At 40.2% G+C, this 25,164-nt stretch overlaps 1 protein-coding gene across 7 annotated transcripts in view; it reads right to left on the reverse strand.

Annotated features, from left to right (window-relative positions):
* The window catches only part of RUFY3 (RUN and FYVE domain containing 3), a 91,871-nt gene that overhangs the window by 40,120 nt on the left and 26,587 nt on the right, over window positions 1-25,164 (reverse strand). The window contains exon 1 of one of the 7 annotated variants that reach the window (XM_062198734.1): window positions 12,173-12,223. The exons of the other annotated variants lie outside the window; for them this stretch is intronic. Within the exon in view, the coding sequence (XP_062054718.1) occupies window positions 12,173-12,191 (19 nt within the window). The 5' untranslated portion in view covers window positions 12,192-12,223. Of the gene's footprint in view, window positions 1-12,172; window positions 12,224-25,164 lie in introns of those variants that run through there. 7 annotated transcript variants of the gene reach the window in all.

Consider the following 25,164-nt stretch of genomic DNA (forward strand, 5'->3'; position numbering starts at 1 on the left):
CTTCCTCCCAGCTTCTGGCAACTATTAATGTATTTTCTGTCTGTAGATTTGCCAGATACCCAGGCACAGACATACACACATATATTAGCTAGTAAATGAGTTCAACAAGGTTACAGGGTACAAGATCATTACACACTGGGGCCCACGCTAGTGCAGTAGGTTAATTCTTGGCCTGTGGCGATGGCATTCCATATGGGCACCTGTTCTAGTCCTGGCTGCTCCTCTTTTGATCAGGCTCTCTGCTATGACCTGGGAAAGCAGTAGAAGAAGACCCAAGTGCTTGGACCCCTCTATCACATGGGAGACCCGGAAGAAGTTCCTGTCTCCTGGCTTTGGATTGGTACAGCTTTGACAGCTGTGGCCATTTGGGGAATGAACCAGTGGATGAATGACCTTCCTCGCTGTCTTTCCCTCTCACTGTCTGTAACTCTCTCTCTCAAATAAATAAATAAAATCTTTTTTTTTTTTTAATTTGACAGGTAGAGTTGTAGACAGTGAGAGAGAGAGGAAGAGAGAAAAATCTTCCTTCCGTTGGTTCACTCCCTAAATGGCCGCCACAGCTGGCACTGTGCCAATCTGAAACCAAGAGCTTCTTCCTGGTCTCCTGTGCGGGTGCAGGGCCCAAGGACTTGGGCTATCCTCCACTGCCCTCCCGGGCCACAACAGAGAGCTAGACTGGAAGAGGAACAACCAGGACTAGAACCCGGCGCCCATATGGGATGCTGGCACCGCAAGCGGAGGATTAACCAAGTGAGCCACGGCGCCCCAAATAAATAAAATCTTAAAAAAAGATCACTACATAAAAAATTATACTGTGTATTCATAATAAACAATTCAAAAATGAAATGAAAAAATCATTTATAGTAGCATCAAAAGAGAATAAAATAAAAATAAATTTAACAAGAGAAATGCAAGACTTGTACACTGAAAACTACAAAACATCTTGGCAAAAGAAATAGGCATCCAAAGTTCACAGATTAGAAGACTTAATATTGCTAAAGTGGCGATATTCCTCAAGTTGATATACAGATTCAGAATAGTTCTTAATAATTTTCCAGCTGTCTTTTTGTAGAAATTGACAAATTCATCCTAAAATATATATGGAAATGTGAGACAGCCAAAACAATCCTAAAAAAAAAAAACACTAACGTGGGAGGATGCATATTTCTTGATTTAAAAACTTACTACAAGAGGCTGGTGCTGTGGTGCAGTAGGTTAAGCCTCCGTCTGAAGTGTTGGAGTCATGGCTGCTCCACTTCCATTGCAGCTCTCTGCTAACAGCCTAGGAAAGCAGTGGAAGATGGCCTAAGTGCTAGGGCCCCTGCACCATCTGGAGAACCCGGAAGATCCTGGCACCTGGCTTAGCTCTAGCATTGAGGCCATTTGGAGATTGAACCAGCGGATGGAAGACCTTACTCTCTGTCTCTCCCTCTCTCTCTGTTACTCTGCCTTTCAAATAAATAAATAAATCTTAAAAAAACAAAACAAAACAAAACAAAACTGGTTCCAGTCCTGGCTGCTCCTCTTCCAATCCAGCTCTCTGCTATGGCCTGGGATAGCAGTGGAGGATGGCCCAAGTCCTTGCGCCTCTGCGCCCATGTGGGAGACCCAGAGGAATCTCCTAGCTTTGGATCGGCACAGCTTTGGCCGTTGTGGCCATCTGGGGAGTGAACCAGCAGATGGAAGACCACTCTCTCTGTCACTCTGCCTTTCAAACAAATAAAATAAATCTTTAAAAAAATTTTTTGATAAAAGCATCAAGACTACTTGGAAGGAATATATATATATATATATATATATATATATTTAAACAAATAGTGCTGGCTGGCGCCGTGGCTTAACAGGCTAATCCTCCGCCTTGCGGCGCCGGCACACTGGGTTCTAGTCCCGGTTGGGGCTCCGGATTCTATCCCGCTTGCCCCTCTTCCAGGCCAGCTCTCTGCTATGGCCCGGGAAGGCAGTGGAGGATGGCCCAAGTGCTTGGGCCCTGCACCCGCAAGGGAGACCAGGAGAAGCACCTGGCTCCTGGCTTCAGATCAGCGCGATGCGCCGGCCGCAGCGGCCATTGGAGGGTGAACCAACGGCAAAAAGGAAGACCTTTCTTTCTGTCTCTCTCTCTCACTATCCACTCTGCCTGTCAAAAATAAATAAATAAATAATAAAAAAAATAAACAAATAGTGCTAGGACAATTAGTTATCCACATGGAAAAAAACAAAAAACAAAACATGAAAACAGCACAAAATGAAACAGAGGCCAAAGTATAAAAGGTAACACTCAGGGATATAAAAGGTGCAACAGCTTTATAAAACAATCTTTCATTTCTCCAAAAAGTTAAACATGAGAGTTACCATCTGACCTCACAAATCTGCTCTTAGGTATATCAGTAATGTGAAAACATATATCCACACTAAAACATCTACGTTACAGTTCATAGTAGCATTATTCAAAAATGAGCCCCAAAGGGGAAACAAGCAAATATCTACCAACTGATCAATGGATAGACAAAATGTGGTATGTCCACACAACAGACTACTACTCAGCCATTAAAAGGAATGACGTTCTAATACATGCTACAAGATGGATGAATTTTTTTTTTAAATACCCATTCTTTATTTTTATTTTATTTTATTTTATTTTTTTGACAGCCAGAGTGGATAGTGAGAGAGAGAGACAGAGAGAAAGGTCTTCCTTTTTGCCATTGGTTCACCCTCCAATGGCCACTGCGGCCGGCGCATCTCGCTGATCAGAAGCCAGGAGCCAGGTGCTTCTCCTGGTCTCCCATGCGGGTGCAGGGCCCAAGCACTTGGGCCATCCTCCACTGCCTTCCCGGGCCATAGCAGAGAGCTGGCCTGGAAGAGGGGCAACCGGGATAGAATCCGGAGCCCCAACCGGGACTAGAACCCGGTGTGCCGGCGCCGCAAGGCGGAAGATTAGCCTATTAAGCCACGGCGCCAGCCGAGATGGATGAATTTTTCAAAGCAATATGTTAAGCCAAAGAAGACACAAAGGTCACATATTTTATGATTTCATTTATATGTAATATTAAAAATAGGCAAATACACAGTGATGGAAAATACACTAGTGACTGCCAGGTGCTGGGGAGAATAGGCAGTAACTGCTAACTGGGTGTAGGGTTTCTTTTTGGTGATGAAAATCTAGAATTAGACAGTGGTGATGGATGTATAGCAGAAAAAAAAGACATCAGTGTTAACTTTGTTAGATGCAGTCAGATGTTTACAGATGATCAGACCCAGGATATGAAGTTTGCCTTAAAATGCTCCATAAACAAAACTGTGGGGGTAATAGGTAAGATTGACAAATACTGATAATTACTGAAGCTGAACAATGAAGATGTTAAGAGTTCATTATGCTGTTCTTTCTATTCTAGGTGCTTAAAAGTAGAGAAATTCTGCTTTATCTTGCTTTAGGTCACATTCTATCTCCTAGCCTCCAGGAGGAATAAAAGTGCTCTTTCTTTCTACCTCTGGACATGACAGACAAAAAAGCCTTTTTGATTATCTTTAGCATTGAAATGAGTGAGCTTATTTGGAGATTTAACTTTCCCAAAGCATTCTTTATACCTTCTTATTCATTCTTGGTTAGGTATGCATTTCTCTAACCTTTAATAGGTCATCTTTTATAATTCAAGCTTGCACTAGAGTTCCCTAACAAACCACTCATTTTTTGGGGGGCAGGGAGCTCTCATATCACAACATAATCAATTTTCATTTTGAAAATTTCCAAAGCTTCTCCAGGTATTCTTATCTAAACAATTCCATGCCACAGAAGAACACCTAGATTTCTGGGAATGGTCATCTTTGTTTTGATACAACATAGAAAATTTAGGTAATGCATACAATTTGAGAGTTTCTTGTTTACTCAATTTACTCCATGGATGTTAAAGGGCAACATGATGACTAGATTTGTGATCTAGAAGGGTTAGCTCTGTCTCACAATCTCTGAAGGATGATGGGGGGAATTCCTCATCCTTTTACATCTAACCTGTGAAATGTTGGGGGGAATAATACTTGTTGGATCTGCAGTGCTCCTATGTGACTGAGTTATATGAAGAATGAAAGCTCTTGCCCATTCAAACCTGGGTCATTTCTCTGGTTTTTTATATTACAGCTGATAATCATGGAAGACAGGGCTTTCCTACTGGGTCCTATCAAAGCAATGGATTCCCCAAACTCCATGATCCTCACATGCATAACAGGTGGCTAAGCCCGTGTCACCCTTTGGGACACAAGGGAAACTGGTACAAATCTGTTGATACTCAGGCTGCTTACAGTGTTACAAGTAATGAGGTCCTTTCTCTCTGACCTGGGAATCTTGAGTCTGTGCCAACACCCAAAAACAGTAACAAGATAACTTATTAGCTTGTAAGGAGGGTGCCCCTTAGACCTGATAGAAAAACAAAAACAGCAACACTTCTATCTTTAATTTAATTCTCTGGCATACTGTGCTCCAGCATGTTTGTGCTCCAAAATGAGAAAACACCAAAAGTAATACAGACAAAAGCATGATAAATCTCCATATGCTACAGGAATTGAGGCAGATCCATATGTTGAAAAATTAAGAAAATACACAGGGAAGTATTCCAAATGGTGGGAATTCTTGTGGTGAAGTGAGGTGGAGAAAATAAGAATTGAATGGGAGTATTTACTAGGGAGAGCTGAAAAACCTAGTAGGGTATTCTCAGATAAAGAGCTCTTTAAAACTAGACTTGACACATGCATTCTAATGAAGGGGCAATGGGAAAGACTAGGTTCTGAGCAAAGGATCAGTATGATGACAATTTAGTTTATTTAAAAAATGAATCTGGGGAAAGAATATAAAAACTGTCAACCATGAGGAATTGTAGAACTTTAAGTGTAGGCAGTCACTGAGGACAAAAGAGTTGAATTGAAAAGCAACTTTTAAGGAAGTTGAGGTGTTAAGAATGAGCAAAGTTGGGGCCGGCGCCGAGGCTTACTAGGCTAATCCTCTGCCTGCAGCGTTGGCATCCCATATGGGCGCTGGGTTCTAGTCCTGGTTGCTCCTCTTCCAGTCCAGCTCTCTGCTATGGCCTGAGAGGGCAGGGATGGCCCAAGTGCTTGGGTCCCTGCACTTGCAGGGGAGACCGGGAGGAAGCACCTGGTTCCTGGCTTCAGATCTGCGCAGAGCTGGCCATAGTGGCCATTAGGGGAGTGAACCAACGGAAGGAAGACCTTTCTCTCTGTCTCTCTCTCTCTCACTGTCTATGGCTCTGTCAAAAAAAAAAAAAAAAAGATTTATTTTATTTTTAATTAAAAAATTTATTTTTAAGATTTATTTATTTATTTGAAAGGCAGAGTTACAGAGAGAGAGAGAGAGAAAGAGCCTTTCATCTGCTGATTCACTCCCCAGATGGCTGCAATGGCTGGAGCTGGGCTGATCCGAAGCCAGGAGCCAGGAGTTTCTTCCGGGTCTCCCACGTGGTTGCAGGGCCCAAGCACTTGGGCCATATGCCACTGCTTTCCTAGTGCAAAGCCGAGAGTTGGATTGGAAGTACAGCAGCTGGGACTCAACCTGGCACCCATATGGGATATGGGCACTGCAAAGGGCAGCTTTACCCACTATGCTACAGCACCGGTCCCAAGATTTATTTATTTTATTTGAGAGGCAAAGTTACAGAGAGGCAGAGGCAGAGGCAGAGGCAGAGAGAGAGAGAGAGAGAGAGAGAAAAGTTTCCCATCCGCTGGTTCACTCCCCAACTGGCCGGAATGGCCAGAACTGGGCGTATCGGAAGCCAGGAGCTAGGAGTTTCTTTCACCATGGAGGTGCAGGGGCCCAAGGACTTCTTCCACTGCTTTCCCAGGCCACAGCAGAGAGATGGATCAGAAATGGAGCAGCTGGGACTTGAACCGGCACCCATACGGGATGATGGCACCATAGGCGGTAGCTTTACTCGCTACGCCACTGCGCGGCCCCCCATTTTTATTTTCAATTAACTTTATATACATAAGATTAATTCTATACTAACAAGTTCAATAAATAGTCTATCAACATTTTTTATCATATAGTTGTAAATAGGAAAAAAAAGTTTGGAGTTGAACAGTCAACAGTATATTGGTAATAAAAGCTATGGTGAGGGCCCGGTGCTGTGGTGTAGTGGGTAAAGCTGCCACCTGTAGTGCCAGCATCCCATATGGGTGCCAGTTTGAGTCGCTGGTCCTCTTCTGATCCCGCTCTCTGCTGTGGCCTGGGAGACCAGCAGAAGATGGCCCAAATCCTTGGCCCCCTGCACCTACATGGGAGACCCAGAAAAGCCTCCTGGCTTCAGATGGACCCAGCTCCAGCCATTGTAGCCATTTGAGGAGTGAACCAGAGGATGGAAGACCTCTCTCTGCCACTGCCTCTCTGTAATTCTGCCTTATTAATAAACAAATTTTTTTAAAAGCAATGGTGAGGAAGGATGCTACATAAGTAATGTTCAACATCTTTTCATGATTACTGCTTATAGCCCTTGCCTATTTTCCTCTTGGGCTACCGTATTTTTACTCTATTTGTTGACCTCTTTATTCAGTAGAGCCATTAAGCCTTTGATTATAATGTAAATTAAAATGTTACCTCAAAAACTAAAGGATTAAGTTAAAAATGATGCCTTAACCAGATATGATTTAATGAAAACCAGGAGAATGCAATGTGACTGGCCCATGTGTGTCAACCATTATAGCTGGAAACAGAGAGCCAAGACAGTGACTGCAGGAAAAGATCTTTTTAAATACTTAGAGAATGGCTAGGGCTCAAGTGTATATAAGCTAGAAAGGCATCACAGGATAATGCAGTCTTTTATGTGTTTTAATTAATCACCTAATTAATTTATTTGGGGGGAAGAGAAAGAACATGTTCTGTTTGCTGGTTCATTCCCCAAATGCCCATGAAGACTTGGCTGGACCAGGCCAAAGTGGGGACCTAGGAACTCAATCCAGGCCTTGCAAGAAGTAGACTCACTTGAGCCATCCTTGCTGCCTTCCATGAACAGGAAGCAGGAGTCAAGAGCCAGAGCCAGGAATCAAACCCATGTACTCTGATGTGGGACATGGGTGTCAGAACTGGCATTTTAACCGCTAGGCTAAATGCCTGCCTCTGCAGTGTCTTCAACTGAACGTTAGGACCCCTTAAGTGGGTCATACAGTTAATTTGATGTGTTCTACATGGTAAGGTTATATATTGTTTCATAAAACATGTATTTTAGAAATGAACAAATAAATGACGTGTGTTCTGAATTCTGATGAAAATACATTTTTATAGTGGTTCTTTGGTCACCTGGAATACTTTCCTCTGTTTTCTGAATTTTGCAACATATGGGGTCTGCCTCAAGTCCTGTAGGATGTGGGGATTTCATGCTTTTATCTGTATTTACTTTTGGTGTTCTCTCATTTGGAGCACAAACATGCTGGGGCACAATATTCCAGAGAGTTAAATTAAGTATAGAAGTGTTGCTTTTTTTTTTTTTTTTTAAATCAGGTCTGAGGTTTACCCTACTTACAAGCTAATAAGTTAGCCTGTCAAAGTTGGGTGAAAGTTTGAAGAATTTTGGTGTAACAGCTAAGAACAAGCTCTAAAGCTAGTCTGTGGGGGTCTGAACTCTACTCAAATTCTTCCATAGTCATGTAGCCTTGGGAAAATTTATCTTATTTCACTTGTTGTATGTGTATCTTGAGATAACTGAGAAATAATACAAAGATATACCACATACCTTTAACCTAGCTCCTCCATAGGAAGTACCTTTCAAACTATATGTAGTATATGATCACAAACGTTATATACAGATAACTGAATGACAGTCAAAAAGCAGAGCACTTGCATCACAAGGATCCCTCTTATTGACCCCTCCCCCTCTTTAAAGGATTTCTTAAAAAGATTTTATAGATTCATTCAAAAGGCAGAGTTGCAACGAGAGGCGGAGAGAGAGAGAGACAGATCTTTCATCACTGGTTCACTCCCCAAATGGCCACAATGGCCAGGGCTGGGCCTGAATGAACCCAAGAGCCAGGAACTCCATCCAGGTCTCCCTAGTTTAGCAGGGATCTAGACTGGAAGTGAAGCAGCTAGAACTTGAACCGGCACCCATAACCTGCTCTTTGTTTCTACAGTTCTGCCACTTCAAGGATGTTATATGAATGAGACCTATAGTATGTAACATTTTAAATACATTTTTTCCACTCAGCCTAATTCTCTGGAGATTCACCCAGACTGCTGCACGTATCAACAGCTTGTTCCTTTTTATTGTGAGTAGTACTTGTATACCACTGGGAAAGTTCTTTACCTCTGTTAGATTTGCCATCCCATCTATAAAATGATGAGGGTTTTAAAGGTTAAACAAGTTCATATATGTTATGTATCGAGAATTGCTTAGAACATAGTAAGAACAAAAAATTGTTAGCTATAATTATTATTTTTTTATTTTTGACAGGCAGAGTGGACAGTGAGAGAGAGAGAGACAGAGAGAAAGGTCTTCCTTTGCCGTTGGTTCACCCTCCAATGGCCGCCGCGGCTGGCGCGCTGCGGCCAGCACACCGCACTGATCCGAAGGCAGGAGCCAGGTGCTTCTCCTGGTCTCCCACGGGGTGCAGGGCCCAAGCACTTGGGCCATCCTCCACTGCACTCCTGGGCCACAGCAGAGAGCTGGCCTGGAAGAGGGGCAACCGGGACAGAATCCGGCGCCCTGACCGGGACTAGAACCTGGTGTGCCAGCGCCACAAGGCGGAGGATTAGCCTGTTGAGCCACGGCGCCGGCCCAGCTATAATTATTATGATCTTCCAAAAATATTTTAATAAACCTTCAGTGAATGACTAAGTGGAGTGGCACAGCTAAGAAGCTAAGAAAGTCTCTTAGATAGTTTCTTCTGTTTTTCAACATGGTAGAATAAAGTTTTAAATAAAAGCAATGCCAAAAACACAGTAACCATTCTCAGTCAGGAAATATCTCTTTTCTTTTTTTTTTTAATTTTTTTTTTGACAGGCAGAGTGGACAGTGAGAGAGAGAGACAGAGAGAAAGGTCTTCCTTTTGCCGTTGGTTCACCCTCCAATGGCCGCCGTAGTAGGCGCGCTGCGGCCGGCGCACTGCGCTGATCTGATGGCAGGAACCAGGTGCTTCTCCTGGTCTCCCATGGGGTGCAGGGCCCAAGCACTTGGGCCATCCTCCACTGCACTCCCGGGCCACAGTTTAGAGCTGGCCTGGAAGAGGGGCAACCGGGACAGGATCGGTGCCCCGACCGGGACTAGAACCCGGTGTGCCGGCGCCGCAAGGCGGAGGATTAGCCTAGTGAGCCACGGCGCCGGCCCAGGAAATATCTCACAAATTCCAGTAGTGTCCTGACCATTTCAATTCCCAGGAGGTGGGAAGTGATATGGACAACTGCACATTCACAAAATCTGTTGAACAGGCTAGTAATGAGTTAGGTGGAAATTCAGTATTTATTGAGAAACCAAAGGTAGCAAATCACGTGCTATTACTTAATTTAATCTTTCTAATTTTCCTGGTGAGTTTCAAAACTTTTTTAGACACAAATTACTAGCACATACTGGGCTAACGCAAGATAATCAGGGCAGGCACTAAGATGCCACTTGGGATGCCTATAGCCTGTATCAGAGTGCCAGGGTTAATCCAGCTTCCTGCTAATGTGCACTCTGGAAGGCATCAGGTGATGGCTCAAGTAGTTGGGTCCTTGAAACTCACTTGGGAGACTGAGACTGAGTTCTTGGCTCCAGGCTTTGGCCTGGCCCAGCCTTGGATGCTGTCAATACTTGGGGAATGAAGTAGCAGATGAGAAATATCTGTCTCTCTGCCTTTCAAACAAATAAAATATGAATAAATAAAAATTCAAAAAGATATCAATGATGTAAGTAAAATACAATTTGACCCTAAGGAGATATTTCATAGTCTACTGGACATAAGTCATAGACATACTAAGTGTGACACCAATCATCACTGTAATTAAGTTTCAATCTTGCAAAAAATAAACAATAAATAAAAAAAAACTACCTGTACAAAACTGCAATCTACTCGAGTTTGTTGCTGTTAAAAGTAAATTTTCTTAGAGGTCAGATGTCAGTGTTAACACATTTATTAAAAAGCCAACTGAAATGTCACATCCATTATCACAGCTCCAAAACAGAATTGGAACAGCTCAGCAAGGAAGGTATTCTGAAAAAAATCTGAGCCTGCCTACAAACCATGATTCTCCCTGGGCCCCAAACTGCTCTATGTGTTACGTGTGGATAACATTCCACAACTCACATTTCTTCTTGCTCCTGGTACCCATTTTCAAAGCCTCTAAGTTATGTAATACACTTCACTTATGATATTTCAAATACTTGTGGTTAAGCCACAAGGTAAGAGAAGTAGAAAATGATATTTTAAAAATGAAATGACACAAAAAAGCTAACAAGTAAAGATACCCCCTTCCTTTCATACTGATTTTTAAAAAAACAGTCTCCCAAAAGATTCTTCAGCAAATAGGACTAGATTTACCATACAGCATTTATCTGGTAATTTATTAAGATCATTGAAGTACTGCCACAATTCATATCTTCTGGGTATTTTATGTATTATACTTTTAAAGTTAATCTTGTTTTCTTTCAGATTTCATCTATAATCACCCATTAAAGACTCCAGAAAAAACAAAATTAAAAAAAGGAGGCACATTCTCTCATAGTACACTTAATTCTTGTAGTAGTTTTGATTACAGAAATTGAATTTTCCCTGAGTTCCAGGGAACAAGTCCTTAAGAAGGTCAAAGATTTTATGTAGGTTTTTCTTTGTTATGTAGTCTATGAAAGTAATAAAAACCTAAAACCTGATTGTGACTGGTAAATAATCATAATCATAATCACAATAGTTAACATAACAGTAAACATTATTCACTGAAAAAATAAACCTCCTTTTTTTCTTGTCTGTGAACAAGAACTTGCTAGACAATACACATTTATTTTTTCATTAAATTATATGTAATCATATTAGAAACAAAGATGGCATTGAAAAATAGTCTGACCATAGGAAAAGAGATGAGACTCAGGATCCTAAATTATTCATTCAAAGGGAAGCATTGAAGAAGATACTGTCACAGGCATTATTGGAGAGAGAAATGCGCCTTGGTTTTGTTTGGTGGGACCAGATCTACTGAGGAGAGCACTGTCCCAGGTCTGATAAAGACACTAAGATGTTTAAGACAATCTCTGCTCTCAAGGAACTTAAACTTTAACTAGGGTGGATAAACACATGACAATTAAAGAACAAGTAAAAAACTTTAAGCTCCAAGTTGTGCAGGAGTTATGCGAATGGCGAAATGAGTATGGGCCAAATGTCAGGGGTATTTTGTGAAGCCCCTGTCTAGACCAACAGGCTGGACAGGTGGCACAGGCAGAGGGAGGGGGTGGTAAACACTCCACATGTGATGTCATAGTAACAAAAGCAGGAGAGTATATGGCAGCACAGGCAGAGAGACCAGCGCAAAGGCACTAAGCAGACCAGTGTGTGTGAGCTAGGGGAGCACACTCAGAGATACCTCTAGATGCCAGGACAAGGTGGAAGAATGCAAAGTGGAGTCAAACCTCTAACGTCTATTTTTACTATAAGTATGTAAATCACCCCAGTTAGGTGCTAAAATTACAGAAGGAAAAATGACTGGTTTGGGTAACCTTCATACATTGGAACACATGCATGAGGTACTTTTCAAAGCAATTCCACCAGAAAGGAATATTAATACATGACAAAGCCGAAGGTGTTTAACATGAAATGAAAACCTACAATTTAGAGCAACACTACAGACCAAAGGCTAAACGATGGCTGGGATCTGTTTCTGACTGCTATGAAAATCACAGAAATAAACACGTGTATTTTTACATGAGTGATAACATTTACACTTTCCCAACAAACGAATGAAAAAACGGCCACAGAAAAACGACGAAATCTTTAAATAATGTCCCTTTTAAACACATTATTTAACAAATATCTTAAAAGAGCAGTGAAAACATGTATTAATGCTATTTTACTTAGGACCACAAGAATAAAGATTTCCACTTTTGCCATGGGAAATAAAACCTAAAGCTGACACTCCCTCTTATGGAAAACAATTAAAGGTGGTCAGAAAATTAAAAAGAAAGGGAAAAAAAAAGCTGAAAGATGCTGGTGTGGCACGCACCTTCTGTATCATCGCGCATTTGCTCCACCAAATCTGTCAAATCCTCCCAAGAGTCTTTGCAAACAGCAAAAAGAAAGGAAAAGAAAGATAAAATGTCATGCAAGCCGAGAAAAAAAAATGCTATTAAAAACAAGATTTCCAAAGGGATAACTGAAAGGTAAGTTCCTAGGACTCTTTCTGCTTGGCACAGAGGTTAACACTGACAATGGCTGGGGATGCATCCAACTGAGCAGCTTTCCTGAATACCTTTCAAAGCTAAGATCGGGAATTTCAAAGTTTCTAGTAAAAGAAAACAAAGATGCATACTCCATAAAAAAATAACACAGAGATACTTTTCTATTGAAAATCAAATTAGGTTCTTCCTATCTTTAGTGTACACAACATTAATCACATTCAAAATTTATTTTGGTCACTTCAGTGAATCTGAAAAGCATGTGGATTTTCTTTTTTTTAGACTCAGGACAAATGTCAGAATGCAAACAAATAATTTTCCTTAAAATAACAATAAAAATCTAAACACTTCTTCTAATCTCTACGATTTTTCTTCTCAAAATATAAATAAGGGATATTATTTTGAAAATCCACAAAATAAATTAGTATTATTCCACAAAGCCAGATGTTTTGTCAATTGAATATTCAGATTAAATAGAATAAGGACTATAAACAGCCTCAAATTAATTCATGGCATGTTTAAGCACTAAGTGAGTTCAGGAAAATTTATGAAAAGTGCTTTTAGTTTCTAGAGCTGTTTTTGGAATTTGGAGTAGTTTATTTGTCTATGTAAAGCACTTAAAAACTGTATTACACAGGAAGAAAAAGGGAAAAAAACTGTGTTTGCTAAGATTTTACAGTAAATTAATGCTAAAATAATTATACATAGACATATTTTCATATGCTACTTTCAGACATAATACATAAACAACATATGTGCTACAGATGTATTATGTAGAGTTAGATTCCCAAGAATGTACTCTTTTAACCATATACATGAGTGCCTTTATAGACTTGCTTATGTGACCTTAAAAGTAATAGACCAAATATTCCCATTTTATTCATTTAACAAGAAGCTACACTTGTCACCTAATAAAAGCCTACCTTATTTTAGGCAAAATATAAAAATCCTCCAGGATTTATACAGGAAAAAGCTCTAGAAAGTGAACTCCTAGGTAAGGACGTGCGGTTGGTACCAAGAGCTCTCTGGCTTTCCCTTTTGCATGTGCCAGCAAGAGGTACTTTTCTTTTTCAACCACTCATATTTTCATTTTCTCTTTAAAGCTGAGTTTAAAGTTTTAAGCACTAGAATGACAGAATTTAAAAAATCCTCTTTTCACAAAAGGGTAAAAGATGCTGTATTTCCTGTTACAAGTTCTCCACTTTACCTTAAGGTCCTGAGGATTTTCTTGTATTAACAAAAATCCCATGCCATTCTTTTTAATGCCAAAAGAAGGATGTATAAAAGATTTTTTTAAATTGTGCCTTTAGAATATGCTCAAATTATTATAACAACAGCTGCCATCTACCACATACCAAAGAGGTGGGTGGCAGCATGGACAACTCCTGTCTCTTTTCCAGCATGTTTCATTTCTTGAGAGCTCATTCAGGTTTTGCCTGGTCTAAAAAGCTGTATTAACATAATTTATATCAGAAAAACTCCCTTTCACAAATTACAGGGAGAAGCAGTTCTAAAAACCTGCTAGTTCATAACAGTTAACAGGTCTGGATTAAAATTCTGCTACATGAGGGGACTTCAAATAGTTCATGGGAAAATGGAATTAAAAGATAATAACAAGAAATGTAAACGTTAATCCTGAACATAGGCTCCATCAGGTTCAATACACTTTTGGAAGTGATGATACCAGCCACTTAGCTATCCCTAAGGAACTGAGGGCCTTGGGAATTTAATGCCAATGCAGCCTTTTTTACATTATTAACTGAAGAAAAATATATGAATGCCCGTTAAAGATTTTTTTTAAGATTAGGAATCAAGTCAGAAAGGGCCAAATCAGGACTCTAAAGCAGATGTCTAATGATTTCCCATGGAAACTTACAAAACTGCCCTGGTTTGATGAGAAGGATGAGTGAAGCTTTCTGTGGCATTTTTCTGCTAAAGCTTTGGCTCACTTTCTGCAAACACCCTCACATAATGCAAATACTATTACTCTCTGGTCCTCCAGAAAGTCAACAAGCAATGAGCACCCCAAGTCACAACGACCTTAATCCTCAACCGGTCTGCCTTTGGCTTAACTGGAACACTTCTACCTCCTGGGCAGACATTACTTAGTGCTTTGTCTTCAGAATCACATACTTAAGGTCATATTTCATCTCCACTTAACAGTTCTTCTGAGAAATGTTTTAGGATCCTTATGCCACTCATTTACAATCTCCACTGAAATCTGTTTTTTTTTTTTTTTTTTTTTTTTTTTTTTTTTTTTTTTGCAGCTGATCTGGGTGTAACCATGTGGGTACCCACTGATCAGAAAGTCTGCTGCACGTTAATTCTTCCATCAGAATTGTGTAAGCTGAACCAGTGGAGTTGTCTATGGTGTTGGCTATTGACTTTGCTGTTAATCAATGGTCTTCAATTAAGGCGTGAACAAGATTAATTTTTTCCTTGTAAGTTGATGTCAATGGTATACCACTGCAGGCTTTGTCTTCAATATTGTCTCATCCCTTCTTAAAATGAGTTATCCATCCTTAAACTGCTGATGTCTTTGGAGGCATTGTTCCTATAAATTTTCCATAAAGCATCAGTGTTTTCATATCTTTCCACCTAAATTTCCTCATAAATTTTGATGTTCTTGCTCCAGTTTTAGCAGAATTAATGTTGCTTTGAAAGGTGCTGTTTTCAAACTAATGTTTTAGGCTTCTTCATGCCTCAAAGGAGATCCTATCCAGACATGTTACAACAAGTTAGTATGAGTTTATTTTGGTACAAATTTTTGGAAATCAATGGATAGGTTTTTTTCATAATACATGTTTTACATGAACCTTTTTGAAGACTCCTTGGAGATAATGCACAATTCAGAGCAGCACCAATCAGAATTGTGCTACATGGATACCATAAATATTAGAGTAAGTAGTAAAGAGGAGTTTCCAAAGTTATTCTGGCTAAGCAATTAGCCTTGGGAACTGCCTCAGTAAGGAACGGAGTGCCCAGCTCAGAAATGTGGAGCTGACAGTGGCACATGCGGGGCTGTGAGACAAGTAACAAAACACTGTGACTGTCTGCTCCAAACACCTGGGTTAAATGGTTAAGAATGCTGCACCTAGAAGAAGTTAGTGACCTTTGAGATGCACATAGAACAAAGACTTTTTTGGTCTTAAGAGACAAAGCAGAACTGTGTAAGAACTCTCAATTAGAATGCATATTTATTTAAGGTTTACTTAACTATTTTTTGACTATCATTCTGTTTCAGGTCTAAGAATGAATAAATCAGCACACTATGTGTCTCTAGAAATACTAAGTGGTACTTCAATAGGTTTGCTTTGAAAGTACGTGGTGACTGTATGAGGGCAGCAGTCTGATCTGGCCCGAATCTGATGCTGAGACAGAGCTAGCATGGTGCCCACAAGGCTCCTTCTCTACAGAAAAGTATTCAAGTTCAAAATTTGCCTCTCTGTTCTTGATGTTATGCATTGTTGCAAAATCTCTCTTTTTGATACAATCTTTCTCCAGCAGTAGTAACCATAGACAACCAAGTTATAGTCAAATTCTACAAGACCTGGAGTAATTTTGTCTGCTTGACTCAGTGAGTCTTTGGATGAGAGTGTTAATTTTTAGAAGTTTATTACAGTTTCTTGGTGGACTGCCCTCCTGATAGGTCAATCACAAATAACTCCTTATGGGACTGCTGTGAAAATAAAAGCTAATGAATTTCAAGTACTTGGCACATCATAACTATTCAATGTCAACTTCAAATTTATAAGAAAGCAAAGTGTCCTCTGTATTACGGTTAGGCTAAAAACTGGATTAATCTAAGTGTATCTGTTACAACTATTTAAAAGGAGAATGGGGAGAGAAGGAAAGAGACGGAGGGAGGGAGATAGAGAGGATGAAAGGCATTTTAAAAAATCAACTAGGCTCAACGTTAAACATAGGGAAAAATTAGTCAACTTATAGACCAAATGACAACTTTTGACAGCTGAAGTGCTGTTAAGTGAACAATAACATAATTAGGTTGGAAACATACTGTAAACAAACTGCCAAGCTGATTTTTGTTAATGCTAAAGAAGTTTGCTACTAATAAGGCAGCAATTTATGCCAAGGTAGATCTTCCCACAGTATATACTAAAAACAAAATATCAGTAAAGAATTACAAATGGTCCTAGAAAAAAGTAATACACTATGTTATTAACACCTGAGCATCTATGGTGAGCAGAGCACTTTACTAAGGCAACAGAAGTTAAAAAGATGAAAGGACAGGGAAAAGGGGCCCCCATAAGTGCACTTTTTTCTATCTGGATGGTTGCACCAGCTGAGATAACTTCTGTGGTAGAATGGAGTGGGGGAGTTGCTAAACACAGATCTATAAATGTAGTACAGCTCACATACACTTTCAGTTTTAGATTTTTATAGTTTCTTATTGCATAAATTACAGTTGGGACATTACTGCTAGTTTTGCTGTTATTTTAAAGAACCAGATAAAATATTGTCATTGAGGGAGTGTGCCTTTAGCCTAGCAGTTAAAATGCCCATGTCCCACATTAGAGTGCCTGGACTGGATTTCTGGCTCTGGTTCTTGACTCTAGCTTCCTGCCAGTGCAGCCCCTGAAGGCAGCAGTTCCTCGGTGGATGCTCGGCAGCAGGTGCTTTCTTCCCAGCCAGGAGTCTGTATCCATGGTTGGGAACCCAACAACTTGAATTCTATTCTGAGTTCTACCACCAGCAGTAGTTATCTAATCTGCCACAGCATTTAGTTTTGGAAAATGATACATTATCTCTCCCATTAGTTTAGGACAAAGGACTTTTAGGTGTTAGAAGCTGACAACTCAACAGAGATTAATGTGAACTAAGAAAGGCACAAGTTAAAGATTTAAGTAGAAGCTCTGTTCTAAGATCCAGAAAAGGCTCATCAAGAAAGACTGCAAGGTACTGTGATTAAGGATAGTACAGGAACATCAAAGGAGTGGGGAAGAAAGGAGTGGACCTGAAACAGGAGGGCCAGCGCCGGCTTTCTGCAGGACAGCCAACACAATCAGCTCAGAGGCACCCCAAAGCTTCTCTGGGGTTTAGACAGGGACTGGGGACAAGTACAATCTACTGCTATTTTCCACCCAGATTGAGGGTTTTACAAAATCCTGCTGGTTACCCGGGAAAAGCTTACCTTGAGGGTGACAAGCCAGGTTATTCCCAGTGCAGTACAATGAGGAATGAACCTTGTCCAAGGAACTTTGCCCCAGAGGTTTCGGAGGCCGTATTAAAGCTGCAACCATCTCCACTCTGAGAGGCTTACAAAGACTGCCTTGTGTACACGAACCTGAGAGTTTGAGGTTAACTGCCCTGGGGGCAACAAAGGTTCTCATAATCTCACCAAGGGCTGATGACAAAGTGGGGAGGAGAGCAGTCAAAGCAAAGGACAACAAGATTCCAGGAGACAGGATCTGAGCAACTCATTTTGTTTTCTGAACAAGTAGGAAAGGAAAACATCAAATGTATTGAATGTTTTTATGCCTAGGCCCTGCGGATCACCCTGTGTACTGTATGCTGCATTTAAGACGGCTACAAAAACAAAACATGCCAGTAACTAAACACAGGTCTGTAACTTGAACTACTCACTATGTCTAATAGAAACACCAAAAAATTACCATGGAAATTGAATCCCGAATATAGCTCTGCCTTCAGGTGATTTTCCCTGCTCATGGAATGTGAAACACCACTACAGAAGGCAACAGTATATGATATGTCACATGGATGGGGGATTGTATAACTATCATTTTCATGAAGCTTTTTGCTTTGGGGAAGAATAACCATTTTTTCATGCTGACTGGAATAATACTTTCACATGTAGACTATTTGGAAGATATAAATGAATAAAGAATATCATAAAAATCATTGTAATTTAATAGATATTTTGAGAGTCGATGACTGTTTACAGCCCTTGTCTCTTCTGTTGAGGAACAGTTTTTGTTTTTGTTTTTTGCTTTCATACTCTTTGTTGAACTCTTTTACTTAGTATGGGGTTAACTATACTATCATTAAGTAAACTGAAAATAGATCTTTGTAAAAATTAAAAGTGGGAATGTGAGAGTGGGAGGACAAAGGTTTGGAGTGTGTGTGGGAGGAAGAGTAAGGGGGGAAGTGTCACTATGTTCCTAAATCTGTATATATGAAATACATGAGCCGGTGCCACGACTCACTAGGATAATCCTCCGCCTGCGGTGCCGGTACCCCGGGTTCTAGTCCCGGTTGGGGCACCAGTTCTGTCCCGGTTGCTCCTCTTCCTGTCCAGCTCTCTGCTGTGGCCCAGGAAGGCAGTGGAGGATGGCCCAAATGTTTGGGCCCTGCACCCACATGGGAGACCAGGAGGAAGCACCTGGCTCCTGGCCTCAGATTGGCACAGCATGCCAGCCGTAGCGGCCATTTGGGGGGTGAACCAACAGAATGAAGACCTTTCTCTCTCTCTCTAACTCTACCTGTCAAAAAAGAAAGAAAGAAAGAAAGAAAGAAAGAAAGAAAGAAAGAAAGAAAGAAAGAAAGAAAGAAAGAAAGAAAGACATGAAGCTTACATAACAAATAAAATTTTAAAAAAAGAAAAAAAAAACTGTAATTCCACTACGCAGAAATAATCACTTTTTACATTTTTGGTACATCTCCTTTTTCTTGTGTTTATCTGTATTCTGCATGAAAAAAAATTGTTACCACAGTGTATATGTGGTTTGGGATACAACTTTGAAAAATCATTATGTTCCAAACATTATCTTATGCCATTCAATAATCCAGAGTAATTTTTAGTGTGTGCTATACAGATGTGCATGGAATAATTTCAAGGTTTTGCCTCTATACTTTAGAAGACTGCAATAAATATGCATATAGAACTCTTGGTCTATCTATCTGATTATTTCCTTAGGATAGATGTCTGGTATTGTGGTCAGGAATTAACTTTTAAGTCCCCCAGCTCATACTGATAAAGTTATCTAATGCTGCCTTTCAAATAAATACATATATCTTAAAAAAAAAAAGTAAATTAAATTGTGTGTAATGGAGGAAAGGCATTCCAATAATCTTCTTTTATAATGAATTGTTTTTGGGGCTACAAGGAAATTATTGAATTCAATGAAAGTTTGTTGGTCATCTACCATAAATAGTACACAATACTATAAGATCTGAAGATGCAGAAAAATGTTTTGCCCCAAAGAAATTTCTATATAATTTAAGAAACAAGGAACCACATAAAATAAACAGACTTTGATGCCAAGCATATTCAAACAATGGACACAGTCAGTACCCAGGGATTCAGTAGATGAAGGGTATTGGGTTTATCAGAGAGTTGCAGATGAAGTGAGTCAGGGGTGAAGGGAATAACAGTTAGGGTTTTGGTGAAGTACAGAATCAACAGCCTGGCTGGAACAGGTAAGTATTTTAAAAAGGAGTTTGAAAAAACACTGGATAAGTGAATTCATCCAGGGAAGGACATGGGCAAGCTTGTCTGAAGTGTGAGGATTTGGGTACGGTGGGTAAGTCGCCACTTGAGATGCCTGCTTCAAATCTTGGCTACTCTTAGTCTGCTTCTGATCAAGTCCTGCTAATGTGCATCCTGGGAGGCAGCAGGTGATGACAAGTAGTTGTGTCCCTACCACCTAAATGGTAGACTCAGAGTTCTGGGATCTGGGATTCTGCCCGGCCACTACAGCTAATCAGGGCATTTGTGGCGTGAACCTGCAGATGGAAGTTCTGTCTATTCAAATACAATGAAAAATTTTAAAAAAATAAGAAATCAGTATAGTTATCTTAAGTAATACATAATTACAGACATTACTGCTATCACAAACAGCTTTTCATATCACTTGCATGCATCATTTTGAGGACCATTTTAAACACAGCAAACAAAGGGGCCATCAGCCAACAGTCAGTTTTAGCAGTGCACAATATTGCTGTTTGGCAAGGTCTGCTCAAATATGTAAATACTTTCATGTACTATTTTATAAAAATGAATGGAAAAAAGAAAAATGAGGGGCTGGTGCTCTGGCATAGTGGCTAAAGCCACCATCTACAATGCCAGCATCCCATATGGGCACCCGTTCAAGACCTGGCTGCTCCACTTCTGATCCAGCTCCCTGCTATGACCTGAGAAAGCAGTGGAAGATAGTCCAAGGGGTCCCTGCATCTGTGTGGGAGACCCAGATGCAGTTCTAGGCTCCTAGCTTTGGCCTGGCGCAGCCCTGACAGTTGTGGCCATTTGGGGAATGAACCAGCAGATGGAAGATACCTCTCTCTCTCTCTCTCTGCCTCTCCTTCTCCATAACTCTGACTTTCAAATAAACAAAGAAACAAATCTTTATAGAAAAAAAAAAAAGGAAAAGTCTGTGGGCAAAAATTTCAGGTCTCCAGTTTAATTAATAGCAACCACCAAGCATGTCCCAAATGCCATGTTTTGGCCTTATTTGGCTATTTGTTGAACCTGAGCTGTGTGGCCTATGCCATTTTCAACTAACGTATATCTTCAGAGACTGGAAGGAAGGGCTCTCATTACATGCAGGTATGTGGTTGGACTTCCTGGGTTCTGGAATAGGTGTGCTGTTTATGAGCTGAGCCATTGGCTGCCTGAGTTTGAATACTGACTCTAATACTCAGTCAATTTTCCATTTTTAAGGTAGGAATGATAATAGTTACCATAAGGATTAAAAGAGTTAATACACATATTAACAGAAAACCGTTTTGGCACAAAGTAATTGCTCAGTAAATGAGAGTATTTCCTCCTGCTAAACCACCACTGAATGTTTTCCAGGAATATTCTACATTCAATGCAGCTGGGCACCTGAAACAAGAGCTCCAGTACAGGAAGGAAAAATGTACTTTCATGATTTTACAAAGAATGGATTGGAATGGGAATAGACATAGGTTGAGGGAAAAGTTGGAAAGTAGGTGTAGGAATTTGGATGTGACAAGATTAGATCCTGGCAGTTGTAGAAATGAAAACAAAAGACAAAATCAAGACCACTGTAGATTAGAGCAAATACACACCCCTTTTTAGGTTCTAAACATGCATGGCACTGTTTTCCTATTTAACCCTAACAGATATAATCAGATGTTTTAAACATATGATATTTCACACACACACACACACATACACACACACACACCATGTGTTGTATTAAATATGGAAGGGTCATTCAGATCATTAAGCCTTTTTTAATTAACAAGTTTTATGAAAATAATTGAAGTCTTGACTTTTTATCAGCTTCAGCTAAATGTTTTCACTTCAGAAATATTGAATATTCCATGGCTGTAATTTTTCTTGGTAGAAGAAACATATGTTTAGCATCAAAAGGATAAAGGAAGGGTCACACATAAATAAGTGAAAATGGGAAGTCTAAGCACAAATTACATGCTTATCATATTCAACAGTAAGAGTAATAGTTGTCTTATTTTTCTATTAATTGGAGGAAAATGGTTCCTATTAAGTCTTGTTTTAGAGTCATTAAATTCATATGCTAAATATTTACTATATCCTTATTAAAGTATAGAAGTAAATGCATGTATTCAGTGAACTCATCCACTGTTCAAACATTTCAGATTTTTAATGTTGAAAAACTATTATTGTGTATAACCCAGAAGAGAAAAGAAAGCTACACCATCTCTACCCCTAACATTTTATCCCTGCTAGAGCAAGCATGTGGCTTTATTATTACTTCTGATAAAAAAGGTAAAGATTCACTGGAAAGGAAATTTTGGAATGCGGCTAAAAATACTGAATATCTTACAACTGTGGTATCCCCCCATCCAACAACAGTTACCTTTAGTTTATGGTCAGCTAGCTTCAGCACATCTTTTAGGTTTTGACTCAAACACTATTTCAACTGGAAATCGTTCTTGGAAACCCCACCCCATTCCATTCATTAAAAAATTGTTGTCAGTAAACTCAGAGAATACACAGGACTACGTTGTATCACTGTGCCGTGTCCCTATGAACTAGTTATATAGTGTTAGGTCTAAAGCACAATCATAAATGTTTGCTGGATGAAGCATTGAAAGTCTGATCTTTTCATATAAATCACATGGTTTTTAAGTACCTTTTTTTGAAAACTTTTTTTCTTTTGTGGTTCAAATGGACACTAGAGTTTTTCCCTGGGGTGGGGTAAGGGGAATGTACAGAAACAAAATTTGATATATAGTTTTTTGGGATGACAGATCCAAGGTTTAGAAGCCCTGTACTAGACTATGTTGAATTTAGGCTGTGAAGTCTCTCAGTAAACAGCCATTTGGCTTCCCCTACCAAAATGCCCACTGGAACAAGCCCTTTTTTTCATATAACCTATGCTGTTCCCCAGCAGAATGGGGTCATTAATGTGGTGATTTTTAGTGAGTAAAAGTGAAATAGTCAAAGTCAATGAAATGATCTCAGTACCAGACACTTCCTTCAGTCAATAAATGATGAACACTTTCCATTTCATCTTGAGAGATCATCATATGATTAGTGTATTCTGTATTGAATGGAAAAGCCTGACCTCTAAGCTGTACGAACACTATACTTTGGGAAACACGGTCATTCTAAGTGCTATCACGATTTGAATTCCATGTTCCAGTTCCTAACAGGGGTGGCCTTTTGCAACTCAGTAGTTCACATCTGTTTTTCATCAGCCTTTGACATCTGACTCCATTTCTTTACCTTGACAGTGAATTCATGGAAGAAGGTAAGAGCTATCTATTTTTTAGTCTCGGACTAAACAGTCATCAAAGGGTGCCTGATGAATATTTATAGCCAACTAGTAGACCAAAACACTCTTGTTGCATAAATGTCAGACATTCTAAATGATCACCAAAGCAAATGCAACCATCAGGGAAAACTTCGATTAGGCAAAAACTGCACATGGGAATTCTGCCACCATCTGCAATTGTCCACAGTAATCCTAAACTCAAAGACTTGAGTAAAGGTTCTTTTCTTAACACGTCCATCCCATATAGAATAACCTCAGAGTCTGGTTCTCATGATCTGTACTTGAGAATGAGTTGAAAGAGTAAATTCAAAGCTCACAAAGTTGCCTGTGTAAAACCTAGTGGTGTATTTAATTGTATTAAATTGATGTCTGTGCATCAAGTCCTCAAAGTCAGATTCCCAAACTAAAAGAAGGTTCATAGAAAAACACACATTTCTTGGTAACTGAGTTTTATTTTTAACCAATTACTTCCTTATTTATACTTGCTATGGTATGGATATTACTTTGAGTGTACCCCAAAGGCCCATGTGTTAAAAGGCTTAGTCTCTAAAGCCTTAGTTAATGGCATTGAGAGGGCAGACATTTAATCCAATCATGCATGTAGGTGGGAGGTCCTTTGGACACTGGAGGCGTGCCCTCAGAAGATATATTGGTTCGGAGGGGGCCAAATGTAAAAGCCAAGCTGAAGGGCTAGCACTGTGGCACAGAAAGTAAAACTGCTGCCTGAAATGCCAGCATCCCATATGGGTGTGGGTTTGAGTTCAAGCTGCTCTGCTTTCCATCCAGTTCCCTGCTGTTAATGCACCCGAGAAAGCAGTGGAAGATGGTTCAAGCACTTGGGTCTCTGTCACACACGTGGGAGACCCAGACAAAGCTCCTGGCTTTGGCGTGGTCCAGCCCTGGCCATTGGGGTCATTTGGGGAATGAATCAGTAGATGGAAGATATTTCTCTCTGTAACTTTGTCTTTCAAATAAATAAATCTTTTTTTTTTTTTAAAGGAGGGGCTTAAACAGTAGCAGCTACAACCACTGTTTCATTAATTATTTCATTTAATACACCTATCAAGTAGTTACCATTAAAATTTCTAATTAAGAAGAAAGGAGGGGCTGGCGCTGTGGCGCAGCGGGTTAACGCCCAGGACCTGAGGTGCCGGCATCCCATATGGGCGTCGGTTCAAGACCTGGCTGCTCCACTTCCAACCCAGCTCTCTGCTATGGCCTGGGAAAGCAGAGGAAGATGGCCCGAGTCCTTGGGCCCCTGAACCTGTGTGGGAGACCAGGAGGAAGCACTTGGCTCCTGGCTTCGGATCAGCGCAGCTCTGGCCATTGCGGCCAACTGGGGGAGTGAACCATCAGATGGAAGACTTCTCTCTCTCTCTTTCTCTCTCTCTGCCTCTCCTCTCTCTGTGTAACTCTTTCAAATAAGTAAATAGATCTTTAAAAAAAAAAAAAAAAGAAGAAAGGAAAACTCAGGAATAGAGTGATTTAGTAACCTGCACAAGGTCACATGACTACTGAGTATGTGGAGGGTAAGGAACTGGATCCAAGATTCAAGACAAAATCTGGAGCTGGCGTTATGGTGCATCACCCCATAGCAAAGCACTGGTTCAAGTCCTCGCTGCTCTACTTTCAATCCAGCTCCCTGCCAATGTGACTGGGAAGGCAGCAGAAAATGGCCCCAACTATTTGCACCCCTGCCACCCATGTGGGAGATCTGGATGGAGTTCCTGGCTTCTGGCTTCAGCTTGGCCCAGTCCTAGTCATGTGGATATCTAGGGAGTGAACCAGTGGATGGGAAATCTCTCTCTCTCTCTCTCTCTCTCTCCCTCTCCCTCTCTGTAACTGACTTTCAAAAAAAAAATCAATCTTAAAAGAAGATACAAAATCTTTGCTTTTAATCAATATCCTGTATTAACTCTCAATTAATGACTAACTTAGTGGCTGAAAGCATTAAATGCCAAGTCAACCTACTATTATAATAACCCCTTGACTGTTATCAGATATACCACTATACTGAGAGCAACAAGGTTTTCCAGAGTCTAACCGCTATCCATCCAATTCTAAATAAGCTCATTAGAGACCCAGATTTCTTCATGATCATTTTGGATTTTGTGCCA

The sequence above is a fragment of the Lepus europaeus genome, chromosome 8, assembly GCF_033115175.1.
Source record: "Lepus europaeus isolate LE1 chromosome 8, mLepTim1.pri, whole genome shotgun sequence".
Lineage (NCBI taxonomy): Eukaryota > Metazoa > Chordata > Mammalia > Lagomorpha > Leporidae > Lepus > Lepus europaeus.